The sequence below is a fragment of the Theropithecus gelada genome, chromosome 4, assembly GCF_003255815.1.
Source record: "Theropithecus gelada isolate Dixy chromosome 4, Tgel_1.0, whole genome shotgun sequence".
Lineage (NCBI taxonomy): Eukaryota > Metazoa > Chordata > Mammalia > Primates > Cercopithecidae > Theropithecus > Theropithecus gelada.
In genome coordinates, this window is record NC_037671.1 from 44,506,364 (window position 1) to 44,520,351 (window position 13,988).

At 50.7% G+C, this 13,988-nt stretch overlaps 1 protein-coding gene across 1 annotated transcript; it reads left to right on the forward strand.

The window, feature by feature from the left end:
• The first annotated feature begins 4,107 nt into the window (after positions 1–4,107).
• Positions 4,108–9,875, forward strand: GUCA1A (guanylate cyclase activator 1A). Its single transcript, XM_025383154.1, has 4 exons — positions 4,108–4,623; positions 8,121–8,270; positions 8,642–8,735; positions 9,070–9,875. Exons 1-4 carry the CDS (start codon positions 4,423–4,425, stop codon positions 9,231–9,233), a joined length of 609 nt encoding a protein of 202 aa, XP_025238939.1. The 5' UTR covers positions 4,108–4,422; the 3' UTR covers positions 9,234–9,875.
• Positions 9,876–13,988: the final 4,113 nt, after the last annotated feature.

A 13,988-nucleotide genomic window follows, 5' to 3' on the forward strand; every position in this document is an offset into this window, starting at 1 on the left:
TGAACTTGGGAGGCAGGAGGTTGTGCTGAGCTGAGATTGCGTCATTGTACTCCAGCCTGGGCAACAAGAGTGAAACTCCATCTCAAAAATAATAATAATAATAATAATAATAATAATAATAAATGTGTGTAGTTTTAAAACTGCTGACTTTGTGGTTGTTATGCAACATAGAAAACTAATATAACACACACATTAGCCAGAGTTCATCACAGAGACAGAGCCAATAGGATATACATAGAGGTGTGAGAGAGGATTTATTAGGGGGATTGGCTCACACGTTTATGGAGGCTGAGAAGTCCCACAATATGCCATCTGCAAGAAGGAGCTGGGGAAGCCAGTAGCATGGTTCATTTCAAGCCTAAAGGGTTCAGAGCCAAGGAAACTGTTGGTGTAACTCTGGGTCTGAAGCTGAAGGACTGAGAACGTGAGAGTGGGGAGGGGTTGCTGCTGGTGCAAATCCTGGAGTCCGAGGGCAGGAGAAGAAGGGTGTTGCAGCTCCAGGGGGGAGAGGGAGAGAGGGAGGGTGGGAGAGAGAGAGAGAGAGAATTCACCTTTCTTTTTTTTTTTTTTTTTTTTTTTTTGAGACGGAGTTTCGCTCTATCGCCCAGGCTGGAGTGCAGTGGCCAGATCTCAGCTCACTACAAGCTCTGCCTCCCGGATTCACGCCATTCTCCTGCCTCAGCCTCCCAAGTAGCTGGGACTACAGGCGCCCGCCACCTTGCCCGGCTAGTTTTTTTTTTGTACTTTTTAGTAGAGACGGGGTTTCACCATATTAACCAGGATGGTCTCGATCTCCTGACCTCGTGATCTGCCCGTCTCAGCCTCCCAAAGTGCTGGGATTACAGGCTTGAGCCACCGCGCCCGGCCGAGAATTCACCTTTCGCCTGCCTTTTTCTTCTATCCAGGCCTAAGCCAATTGGATGGTGCCCACCCACATAGGCTGAAGGCAGATTCTCCTTACTTAGTCTATGAATTCAAATGCCAGTCTCTTCGGCAAGCACCCTTACAGAAACACCCAGAAATGAAGCTTTACCAGTTTGCTGGGTATCCCTTCATCCAGTCCTAAAATTAACAGTCACAACACATAAAATATCAGGATGCTGCGGGAGGAAGATATTTGAGAGCGATTTGGGAAGTCTTCACAGAGGAGGTGGCATTTGTGCTTACACATGAAGAGGGAGAGGGATTTAAATAGACAGACAGGGAAAGATGAGCTGCTGCCTTGTCCCCAACCTCTTCATTTCCCAATCTCAGGCCTGAGAGGCCTCTGCAAGGACACATTTTCCAGCTGGGCCCCAAGCAAGTTCCCAGAAGGAGTCCTCTCCTTGTCCCTTAACTTGTTGTGGAGAACCCGACTGAAGCAGGGAGAACTCAGCTCCCTACCCCCGTGTACCCGCCGTCAATTTATGCGGAGTAGAGGTACAACAGTCTCAGTTGGTCTCTTTTTCAAAAATAACTATCCTCTTTGATTTTGTGAGCAACATATGCTCATCATGAACAATTTTTTTTTTTCCTTTGAGACAGAGTCTTGCTCTGTCGCCCAAGCTGGAGTGCAGTGATGCAATCTCAGCTCACTGCAAGCTCCGCCTCCCTGGTTCAAGTGATTCTCCTGCCTCAGCCTCCCGAGTAGCTGGGATTACTCAGTCTTCCAAGTAGCTGGGATTCCAGATGCCCGCCACCACATCAGGTTAATTTTTGTATTTTTAGTAGAGATGGGGTTTCACCATGTTGGCCTGGCTGGTCTCGAACTCCTGACCTTGTGATCTGCCCACCTCAGCCTCCCAAAGTGCTAGGATTACAGGCATGAGCCTGAATCTGATAAGGTTTTAACAAAGGCCTCCACCTTCCCTAGGGCCTGACTACAGCTGGTAGGTGGCCCGTGTGAGGCAAGTTGAATGTCTGTTCCTACACATAGCCCTTCTAGCTGTCCAGGACCCAGAGTGAATGGGGCTAAAGGGACAAGAGCATGATTGGCTCTAACCTAGGGATGCTGCTGGCCGGGCGCGGTGGCTCAAGCCTGTAATCCCAGCACTTTGGGAGGCCGAGACGGGCGGATCACGAGGTCAGGAGATCGAGACCATCCTGGCGAACACAGTGAAACCCCATCTCTACTAAGAAATACAAAAAATAGCCGGGCGAGATGGCGGGCGCCTGTAGTCCCAGCTACTCGGGAGGCTGAGGCCGGAGAATGGCGTAAACCCGGGAGGCGGAGCTTGCAGTGAGCTGAGATCCGGCCACTGCACTCCAGCCTGGGCGACAGAGCGAGACTCCGTCTCAAAAAAAAAAAAAAAAAAAAAAAAAGATGCAGTACAAGTGCACCTAGACTGTAGTGAACAGCACGCCAGACGTGCTACAGTAATAGATACAAAATAACGTCATAGCCAAGATTTATGGGACACTTACTCTGGGCCAGACCTTGTTCTAAATGCTTTTCTTATGTTAACTCACATACTCTTTTTTTTTTTTTTTTTTGAGATAGGGTCTCGCTCTGTCATCCAGGCTGGAGTGCAGTGGTGCGATCTTGGCTCACTGCAACCTCTGCTTCCTGGGTTCAAGCGATTCTCCTGCCTCAGCCTCCCAAGTAGCTGGGATTAGAGGCGTGTGCACCATCACACCTGGCTAATTTGTGTATTTTTAGTAGAGATGAGGTTTCACCATGTTGGCCAGGCTGGTCTCGAACTCCTGGCCTCAAGTGATCCACCCAGCTCGGCCTCCCAAAATGTTGGGATTATAGGTGTGAGCCACCGTGCCCAGCCCCACTTACTGCCCTTAATAGCCCTATCAGATGGGCACCATTATTCCTATTTTAAGAATGAGGAAACTGAGGCTCAGAGAGGTTAAGTTACTTGCTCAAGGTCACCCAGCCAGTAATGTAAGCAAGAAACAAGCTTGTGTTGTTTTCAGCCACTGAGATTTTAGAGTGGTTGGTTACTGTAGCATAGCCTAGCCCATTGTGAGATGTGTATACACATATATTTGATATATGTTACCTATTGTATAAATTGTATATTTATATAAATCTATTTACATGTAATTATATATTATTTATATAAATTGTATAAATTGTGTATCAGTGCACAACTTGATCAAGTGTCCAAGGCCCTGGTGGGGAACGCAGAAATATGGGCAATGGTTCCCTCTAGATGAGTTAGGAGACCTGGGTGTGGCACATGTGTAAAGGAGGAAGGCAAACAAGGGAAAAACGGCAGGGCAAGCACTGGCTTTAAGTTTTCCTGGCAGCATCCAGATTAAGTGCACCTGCACCCAAATGCTGGTTCCGTAATTGAGCCAGCTTTTAAATGTGTGGCCAGGGAGTACACATCCCACCAGGCATCAGAGAAAGCTGTTGCTGCATAGACAGGCCCCCCAGGCTTGGCCTGGGAGCTTTCCAGGCCCAGCAGATAGCAGCTCACCCATGCACCTGTGTGCCTGCACTCTCCTACTCACACACACCCCAGGGCACCAGGCACACACTCCATGTCCCCCACCCGTGCCCCTAGAAGGTGATGGTGATGGTGTGAGGCTCAGAGTCAGATGGAAGGTTGAATTCAGGGCTCTCAAGATGGGAAAGATGCAACCTTCAGGAACACGAGAGTGTGGCCAGAACAGGACCAGTGTGTAAGAGTGTGTGTATGTGTGTGCATTGGTGTGCACTGGTGTGTACTGGTGCAGGCTAATGTAGGAGGGGGTTCTCTCTGGCTGTTCAAGGCTTATCTTGGAAGCCCACAGACTCTGCATCCACGCAGGTGCCCTTATATGTTAGCACATCCATGGTACGATTGGACCCACTCAGTCATGATGGCCAAGTGCAGTGCACAGCCTGGATAACTGTACACAGCAGCCCTGTCAGGAGCCCACAGTTGGCCATCTCTGGACAAGAAGCCCGCTCTATCTCATATATACCTCAATTCCATGATTGAGGGCAGAATCCAAAAGCATTGTGAATCCACTCAAACCGGGAGAAGAAGGTCGCAAAGGTCATAGGATCAGAGCAGCTTCTGGCTGACACCCACTCTGTGGTGGTAAGAAGGGATTAGGAGATTGCAAACTGGGTTAAAAAATCCTCTCACCTATAGCTCAAGACTGTAATCCTAAGGACTCTGCTTCTCTAAGCCTTGTTCTATTTTCAACTCTCTTCTCCGGGGTATAGTCTCCACTGGGGCTGCAAGGATTTAGTGGAGACTCTTAACACCAGTTCTCTGGCATCTGTGAGTTTGAGTGTGGGCCATCAGCTTCTTACTTCTTCTCTCTTCCTCTCCACATTTCCCGGTACCATCTGATCCATCAGGCCCTTCTTTGCTCAGGCCCGAAGGACTCAGGCCTGTGAGAGAGGACGGCCCGTTGTCGCCAAGACACCTCTGGGTGAGGAGCAGCGAACAGGACCTGTCCATCTCAGGCGTCAGCCCCCTGAAGGTCTGAGCAATGGGCAACGTGATGGAGGGAAAGTCGGTGGAGGAGCTGAGCAGCACTGAGTGCCACCAGTGGTACAAGAAGTTCATGACTGAGTGCCCCTCTGGCCAACTCACCCTCTATGAGTTCCGCCAGTTCTTCGGCCTCAAGAACTTGAGCCCGTCGGCCAGCCAGTACGTGGAGCAGATGTTTGAGACTTTTGACTTCAACAAGGTGAGCAGGGGCCCAGTGGCAGGGAGGGGGAGTGCTGGAGGGACCCCTCTGGAAGCCTGACCAGCTGAGGGTGAGGAAGAGCAGAGAGGAGCATAGAAGTGTCCACTGGGGAGCGACTTCATTTATTCAGTCATTTGTTTGCTTGAGAGGTGGGTTTTTGATGCTAGGGTTTCAACGGATCTAATGTTTGTGCTTTAATGAGCACCGACTGAATCAGGACACTGGGGGGTTAGAAATGAATCAGACACTGTCCCTGCCCTTACTTTCTAGGGCAAGACAGAGAGGCCCCAAAATTAGTGTAATCTGAGGCTGAATCCAATGGCTTCCTCTGCCTCTGCCACAGGCATATCTTGGTTTACTCCAAAACGAGTGTAAACACTTCCAAGATGGTCACTGAACACCTGCGATGTGCTGGTCCCATACGTGGTGCTTTTGCAAAACCCTCTGAAGCTTTCAAGGGTGTGGGTGGAGGGGCAGAGAGCGGGGAGCAAGATGATGATTCTCCAGCCTTGCTGTCTGGCATGGGCAGGCCACTCATAATGCTCTGTGGACATGAGGACTGGAGACAGACAGGGTTGCCTGGTCCCTGGAGAATCCAGAATACTCCCAACCTCAAAATACCCAGTGACCTCACATCACTGGGTATCACCTTTTCTCAAATGAGCCTGAAGGTCCACACAATGGTCATATTGTGTGTCTCCCTAGTAGCCCCCTGGATGCACTGGGTAAGGGCTTCCTGATTGGTAAGCTAGAGGGGTCACTGAAAGGCGAATTTGGGACTGTGGGTTTGGGTCCCTAGCTTTCATCAGCTGGGTGACCTTGAGCCCATCATCTCCCCTCTCAGTCTTGGGGATGCTGTGGATGTCGGGAGAATTAGTTAAGAAGTTTGTTGGTTTTTGTAGTAAATCTTCCATTCATTTGGAACTATTTGGTCAAGACATAGTTGTGGAAGAACCCAAATCTGCAAACGTGGCTCCCCGCCCTGTGGCCCCTCACTTGAAAAGTAAGGACGAAATGAGGCGCTGCCACATGTCCTCCACAGACCCGGGAGAGGCTCCTTCCCTCGCTGCCCAAAAGGTCCAGGCACCATCATGGGTGGGGCTTCTTGGGAAAGCTGGGGCTCAGTGGCTATTTAAAACTCACTAATATTTGAGGATAAGGGACCAAAGTAGATTACAGGCTTTGAGTCCCAACCTCAAGTGTGGTATGAGGGAGCCCGAGGGCTTTCCCGAAGTGGGAGCAGGTGAGCAGAGTCCAGAGCCTGTGGTACGGAGACTTGAGGGGATGGCGTCATCATGTTCAACACTCAAAATGCTCCCAAAGAAGGAATAACTCTTTTTTTTTTTTTTTTTGAGACGGAGTCTCGCTCTGTCACCCAGGCTGCAGTGCAGTGGCGCAATCTTGGTTCACTGCAAGCTCCGCCTCCTGGGTTCACGCCATTCTCCTGCCTCAGCCTGCCGTGTAGCTGGGACTAGAGGCGCCCGCCACCGCACCCAGCTAATTTTTTGTATTTTTAGTAGAGACGGGGTTTCACCGTGTTCGCCAGGATGGTCTCGATCTCCTGACCTCGTGATCCGCCCGTCTCGGCCTCCCAAAGTGCTGGGATTACAGGCATAAGCCACTGTGCCTGGTCAGAAGTTTTGATACAGAGAGGAGTTAAACAAAACAGGGATAGGCAAATGACAGCACACAGGCCTGTTTTTGTAAATGAAGTTTTATTAGAACTCACCACATCTATTTATTTACATAGACAATTGTCTATGGCTGCTTTCACATGAAATAACAGAGGGTGTGTGGCTGCAAAGCTGCATATTTTCTCTTTGGCTCTTTATAGAAAAAGTTTGCCAGTCCCTGCACTAAAAAAATGGTTGTATCTTTGGGATGTGCAGGGCTGGGGAGTACAGAACGTGAGCGGGGACTGAGACCTGGGGGACAGGCATTTGCCTTGCCTACTTCAAATGTTTGTCTGGGCTTGGGTTTGTCTGACGATCACACAGGTGCACACAAATCTATGTAAATCTCCATCTGCATTTGAGGACTGGTATAGGATGATTTAGGAGACCCAGTTTTCTAGGTGAGACTTTGTCATTCACTAGCTGTGTGGCCTAATCTCTCTCAACTTTGACTTTCTCAGTCAAACTAGAGACAAAAATACTCACCTCTTGGGGGTGGCCATGAGATTAAATGAGTAAAGTGAATAAAGCTGTCAGCCTAGGAAGTCCATGGAGAGCACTAAAAAACTGTTAGTATTGCTATATATTTTCATTGAATCTAATGCATACCATAACCTTTTTTTTTTTTTTTTTTTTTTTTTGAGACGGAGTCTCTCTCTGTCGCCCAGGCTGGAGTGCAGTGGCCGGATCTCAGCTCACTGCAAGCTCCGCCTCCCGGATTCACGCCATTCTCCTGCCTCAGCCTCCCAAGTAGCTGGGACTACAGGCGCCCACCACCTCGCCTGGCTAGTTTTTTTGTATTTTTTAGTAGAGACGGGGTTTCACCGTGTTAGCCAGGATGGTCTCGATCTCCTGACCTCGTGATCCACCCGTCTTGGCCTCCCAAAGTGCTGGGATTACAGGCTTGAGCCACCGCGCCTCGCCATACCACAACCTTGAAAAGTGCACACTGTCATTCCATTTTATAGCTGGGAAAACGGAGACTCAAGGTCATGAGACTTATCTAAGGTGATTTAGGTCTTTCTGGCACAAAAATCCACACCTTTTCCATTGCCCCTTTTCAGACATAAAAAACAAACAAACAAACAAACAAACAAAAAAACTGCAAAAGCAATCCAGTTCATCGCAGAAATTTCCAACAATACAGAAAGATAAAAAATGAACAGCAAAAGTATCCTCAACCGGTGTCCCCTCCCCAAGAGGAAACCTCCTTAGCAGTTTTCTTGCTTATTCAACCAGTGCTGTCTAGGGGCCTCTCTGGACTCTGTTCTGATGACAGCCCTGGGAGGTGGGCTGGGACTGAATGAGCCCACTGTGGGACTCAGAGTGGTTAAGGCCTTCCGGGGGGCCTAAGCCCCTCAGGCGGCAGAGTGAGAAACCCCCAAAAGCTCACCCAAACCAGGCTCCCATCCCTAGGGGTGCAGTTCTTCCTCCTCTCATCTACGCACACGTCTCCCATTTCCCCTAACTGGAAAGTCTCATGCTTGACAATCACAGGGAAGCAGGCAGCGCTCGCTAAAATCCAGATGCCTGTGAACAGACCGTGCCATAGCCATTCACACCCCAGTGGGTGCTGGCTTATTGGATTTGACTGGCAGCCTCTGAGGTAGGCAGGGTGGGCTATACAGGGCGTCTAGGAAGACTGACAGGTCACGGCGGAGACAGGGCTGGCCTCCCTGGCCGCATCTCCTAAGGTCCAGGGCTCCCCTCAGCATCTCTTGGGGCTTGCCGAGATGGGTGGAGACTTGGGTTATGATGCGCGGGGCCTGAGGACGGAGTGGGCGGAGCCCGGGTGGGCTCACGGCGGCCACGCCCCTCGCCCAGGACGGCTACATTGATTTCATGGAGTATGTGGCGGCGCTCAGCCTGGTCCTCAAGGGGAAGGTGGAACAGAAGCTCCGCTGGTACTTCAAGCTCTATGATGTAGACGGCAACGGCTGCATTGACCGCGACGAGCTGCTCACCATCATCCAGGTGCAGAGGGCCCGGCCAGGGCTGGGGGCAGCGGCCTGGGTGGGACCCGGAGCTGAGAGCCCAGGGTTAGAACAGCAATCTCAGGATTGAGACAGGATGTGGGACTGAGGATCCTAGTGGCGGCTGTGGACCTCACCAGCTGCGTGACCCAGGCCACGTTCCTTCCCTTCCTGGGCCTCAGTTTCCTCATCAATACCAAAAGAAGATAGAAGTTTGACTCTTGAGTCCCAGCTCTGCCTAGGCCCCCGGGTACCCTGCACTCTACTCTTCATTGCTCTTGGGAACCGCCCAAGCTCTGACCGTCCCCACTCCCACCCCTGAGATAGGATAAGGATGGGCCCCTCTCACTTCTGCCCCTTCTTCCCTCCCAGGCCATTCGCGCCATTAACCCCTGCAGCGATACCGCCATGACTGCAGAGGAGTTCACCGATACAGTGTTCTCCAAGATTGACGTCAACGGGGATGGTGAGCGGGCCGAGGAGGGGCTCCCCAGGGGAGGGGTCACCATGGATGTGGGGTCATGAGGGGTGGAAGGTCACTAGAGGAGAGGGGAAGGAGGGGAGGAGGAGGCCCAAAGGTCCCCGGGCTAGTCACCTCCTCCACCTGCCCCAGCCACAAAGTTGGCTTTTAGGGGCCCCTGGACCAGAATCTGGGCTCTGGGTGCCTCTGCCTGCTGCACCTGCAGGTCGCTTCTCCTCGCCTGAGCTCTGTCCCTGCCCCTGGCAAGAACCCGGTTCTGTGCTCTGGACTGCAGAAATGAACACCCTCCTCCCCCTGATTCCCTTTCTCTCTACCCCAGGGGAACTCTCCCTGGAAGAGTTTATAGAGGGCGTCCAGAAGGACCAGATGCTTCTGGACACACTGACACGAAGCTTGGACCTTACCCGCATTGTGCGCAGGCTCCAGAATGGCGAGCAAGATGAGGAGGGGGCTGACAAGGAGGCCGCTGAGGCAGCCGGCTGAGCGTACCGCCCAGCTGCTTCTGCACTAGGGGGTGGGGTGGTATGGTGGTGACTGGTGGTGTTGCTCTTGTCTTAACCCTAGATAGAATCTACTAAACTCAGAGGCTTAGCTCGCCTCTTTGGGGTACATGGTGGCAGCAGAGAGGCAGCAGTGGGAGGCCAGAGCCAGGAACAGTGAAGGATGGTTCCTGGCCCCTCTGAGTGACAGCTGACTGCAGCACTCCCTGCTGGGGGCACTATTCAGCATCCCTCTGCTGTCTGGTGACCCCCTAGCCCTTCTGGCTCCTCTCCCAGTTTTTCCCAGCTTTCTCCACTGAGCTTCTCCATGCTCTTCTGGATGTGGACTCTCTGAGGCAGAGCTGAACTTTCCCAGGCCTCTTACGGAATCCTGCAGATCCGGTGGCTGCAGCTTCAATCTCAGTGCTGCAATCACACATCCATTCTGCCCCGGGGACCCTGGAGCCTACTTGTGTGCTTTGCATTTGATTCACGCCTCCCTTCAACAAGCATTTACTGAGCGCCTACTATGTACTAATGCTAGATGTTAGATGTACAGAGAAGACAGTTTTCATCCTCAAGGAACTCATAGGCTAATGGTGAGACCTATAGACAAACATCATTATAATAAAACATGCTAAGAGAACTTATGAACAGATTTCTGTAGGAGACACCTATAGGCGTCTGACTCAGAGACAGCATCACAGAGGTGGCGTTTGACTTTGAACACGAAAGAGCGCTTTGGGGCCGAATGTGGAGAAGAAGGTGATGCATGTGGGGTGGTTGGAGGTGCATTCTCTGTGATGTATGTGTCACATGTGGGGGGCTGTGTGATGTGGACAGGAGCATTCTTAGGTGCAAATTTGGGGTATCCCTTGGAATTTAAATTTTACCAAATTTAAAACAGTAAGAATCACCATATCTGTTTTTAGGGAGTACCTCCTAGGTCCCCAGTAAGGGAAAACAAGCAAACACAGCTCCTTCAAGAGACTTATAATCCTACTAGCAAGATAAGGATGGGATGTTTTGCCAGGTGTGGTGGTAAATGCCTATAATCCCCAGTACTCAGGAGGCTGAGGTGGGAGGATCGCTTGAGCCGAGGGGTTCAAGACAAGCCCAGGCAACATAGTGAGACCCCTCTCCAAAAAGGAAAAAGGGGGCTGGGAGCGGTGGCTCATGCCTGTTATCCCAGCACTTTTGGAGGCCGAGGTGGGCAGATCACCTGAGGTCAGGAGTTCGAGACCAGCCTGGCCAACGTGGTGAAATCCCATCTCCACTAAAAATACAAAAATTAGCTGGATATGGTGGCGGGCGCCTGTAATCCCAGCTATTTGGGAGGCTGAGGCAGGAGAATTGCTTGAACCCGGGAGGCAGAGGTTGCAGTGAGCCGAGATCACACCACTGCACTCCAGCCAGGACAACAGAGTGAGACCCTGTCTCAAAAAAATAAACAAATAAATAAAAAGAAAAAAAGGGTGGAATATTTAGATGACAATGTAGATCTGAATCTGAATGCACATGCATGCATTCACTCTGGGAAGGTTTGGTGTTGGCCAAAACGTGAAAGAGGGTGGGTGGTTCTGTAGAAAATCCTCATTTCTCGAGAAGAAATCCGTATTTTTTCAGAATAGCCTGCACAAGTCCCTCATACTTCCCCTCCTTGATGACATATGGTGCTCCATGGCTCCCCACAGATCTGTGACTCATTGCTCATTGCAAATAATCTATCCCTGGTCTAACCTAAATCCCTCTTGCTGCAGTGACACCTGATACCAGTTGGGAAGTGGGACAGTCTGTTACAGGTGGGCCCCATCCGCATCTTTGCACATCTCAACTTTAAGAATACCCAACTCAGGCTGGGTGCGGTGGCTCACGCCTGTAATCCCAGCACTTTGGGAGGCCGAGGTGGGCGAATCACAAGGTCCGGAGATCGAGACCATCCTGGCTAACACGGTGAAACCCCGTCTCTACTAAAAGACAAAAAAATTAGCCAGGCGTGGTCACGGGTGCCTGTGGTCCCAGCTGCTCTGGAGGTTGAGGCAGGAGAATGGTGTGAACCTGGGAGGCAGAGCTTGCAGTGAGCCAAGATCGCACCACTGCACTCCAGCTTGGGCTACAGAGCGAGAATCCGTCTCAGAAAAACAAAACAAAACAAAACAACAGCAACGAAAAACCCAACTCAGTCCAAGGCAGGTTTTCTTGGTTCTGTCCCTGAATTACAGCTACCTGGTTGCTGCAGGAACCTGGGGAGACGCAGAGGCTAGAGCAGTTGTGACCATTTTTTCAAAGATGCTCTTTCTTCTGGGCTTTGAGTCTTCACTTCAGCTGGGTGTGGGGGAGGTGTGGGGAGTAAATGAAAATTCAGGAGAGGAAGCCAGGCATGGTGGCTTAACGCCTGTAATCCCAGCACTTTGGGATGGGTGCTGAGGTGGGTGGATCACTTGAGCACAGAAATTTGTGACCAGCCTGCCCAACATGGTAAAACCCTGTCTTTACAAAAAAATAGAAAAAGTAGCTGGCCTTGGTGGTGTGCACCTGTGGTCCCAGCTACTCAGGAGGCTGAGGTGGGAGGATCGCTTGAGCCTGGGGGTGGAGGTTGCAATGAGCCAAGATTGCGCCACTGCACTCCAGCCTGTGTAACAGAGCCAGATCCTTCTCCAATAAATAAATACATAAATACATTCAGGAGTGGGAGAGAGAAAATGAGGGGAAAAATAAGTAAAATACCAAGTCAGAGAGTGCCCCACTGGGTGGATGACGGGGTGCATTTTGCTCATGTCCTGTCCACCACTTGGACCTCCCCAGACAAGGAAGTCAGCCAGGGACTGAGCAACAGACATGGAAGGAAGGTAGAGGTAGAGGTCGTTCTGTCTGAACGTTGGTTCAGACAGAAAGAAAAAGGGAGTTGACATTTCTGCTCCTTTGGCTGGCTGCCTGTCGGGAAATCCTGAAGGTCAGAGTTGGGAAGGTGTCTGCATGTAATTAGGACATCCCTCAATGTCATGCACATACCTTCTTCATAATTTGGGGCATATGTGTGTCCCACCTGGATACACACACACACACACACACACACACACACATATTTTTTGAGATGGAGTTTCACTCTTGTTGCCCAAGCTGGAGTGCAATGGGGCGATCTTGGCTCACCGCTACCTCCGCCTCAAGGGTTCAAGCGATTTTCCTGCCTCAGCCTCCCAAGTAGCTGGGATTAGAGGTGCATGCCACCACACCTGGCTCATTTTGTAGCTTCAGTAGAGACGGGGTTTCACCAAGTTGGTCAGGCTGGTCTCAAACTCCTGACCTCAGGTGATCCGCCCACCTCGTCCTCCCAAAGTGCTGGGATTATAGGCATGAGCCACCCCACCTGGCCCGCTTGCTTTGCTTTGCTTTTCTCTTTCTTTCTTTCTGTCTTTCCCTCCCTCCTTCCCTCCCTCCCTCCCTCCCTTCCTTCCTTTTCTCTTTCTCTTTCTTTTTTTTTTTTTGATGGAATTTCATACTTGTTACCCAGGCTGGAGTGCAATAGCGCGATTTTGGCTCACTGCAACCTCCAGCTCCCGGGTTCAAGTGATTTTCCTGCCTCGGCCTCACAAGTAGCTGGGATTACAGGCACCTGCCGCCGCACCCAGCTAATTTTTTTTTTTTTTTTGAGACGGAGTCTCGCGCTGTGTCACCCAGGCTGGAGTGCAGTGGCGTGATCTCGGCTCACTGCAAGCTCCGCCTCCCAGGTTCAGGCCATTCTCCTGCCTCAGCCTCCGAGTAGCTGGGACTACAGGCGCCCGCCACCACGCCCGGCTAGTTTTTTGTATTTTTAGTAGAGACGGGGTTTCACCATGTTAGCCAGGATGGTCTCGATCTCCTGACCTCGTGATCCGCCCGCCTCGGCCTCCCAAAGTGCTGGGATTACAGGCTTGAGCCACCGCGCCCGGCCTTTTTTTTTTTTTGTATTTTTAGTAGAGACGGGGTTTCACCATGTTGGTCAGGCTGGTCTTGAACTCCTCACCTCAGGTGATCCACCCACCTTGGCCTCCCAAAGTCCTGGGATTACGGGTGTGAGCTGCTGTGCCTGGCCAATGTTTTTCTAATCATTTTTTACCAAATTGGTGTCTAAAGGAAATTTTATATGAATATCATATGAAATAGCACGCTATGAAGTCGCAGGTTTAATAGGTTAGTTTTATTTTTTATACACCAACATAACAACCTATCTATTCAAGATAAAGCAAATGTTTTTCCAGGTCTCACTTTAAACTGTCTTATAGGAGTAACAGTGACCCAGGACGCTGGTTTTCAGTTTGCTTTTTTCAGAGGTGCCTCCAGTTCCAGAGGGTACTCAGACCCCCTTTCAACCAGAGAGACTCCCTTTTAATCTAGTTTCTATACTGGAGTTACACATAAAAGTTTATATAACAAAAAATAATTCCACATCTAAAAATATAATAATCCAAAACTGCTTGCCTAGTCCGACCTGCTCACCGTGCCACTGAGACATAACTGAGGTTAGGGAGGAGAAGTGACTGTCTTGGGTCACACAGCCATTAGAAGCAAAGTCCGGCCCATGAACCCCAGTCAGCAGGCCCCCAATTCTCGCCAGAGACAGACAGAAGTTTTCTCCATCCTTTAAAGAGAAACATTCAGCTTATGGCTGGGAGTTGTGGAAGGTCCATAGCGGGGGATGTGGATGGAAAGGGAGGATTGTTGGGGGAATGGTGGGTTGGCAGCAGGGGATCCCGGAGCAGCTCCCAGGCAGAGCTGAAAC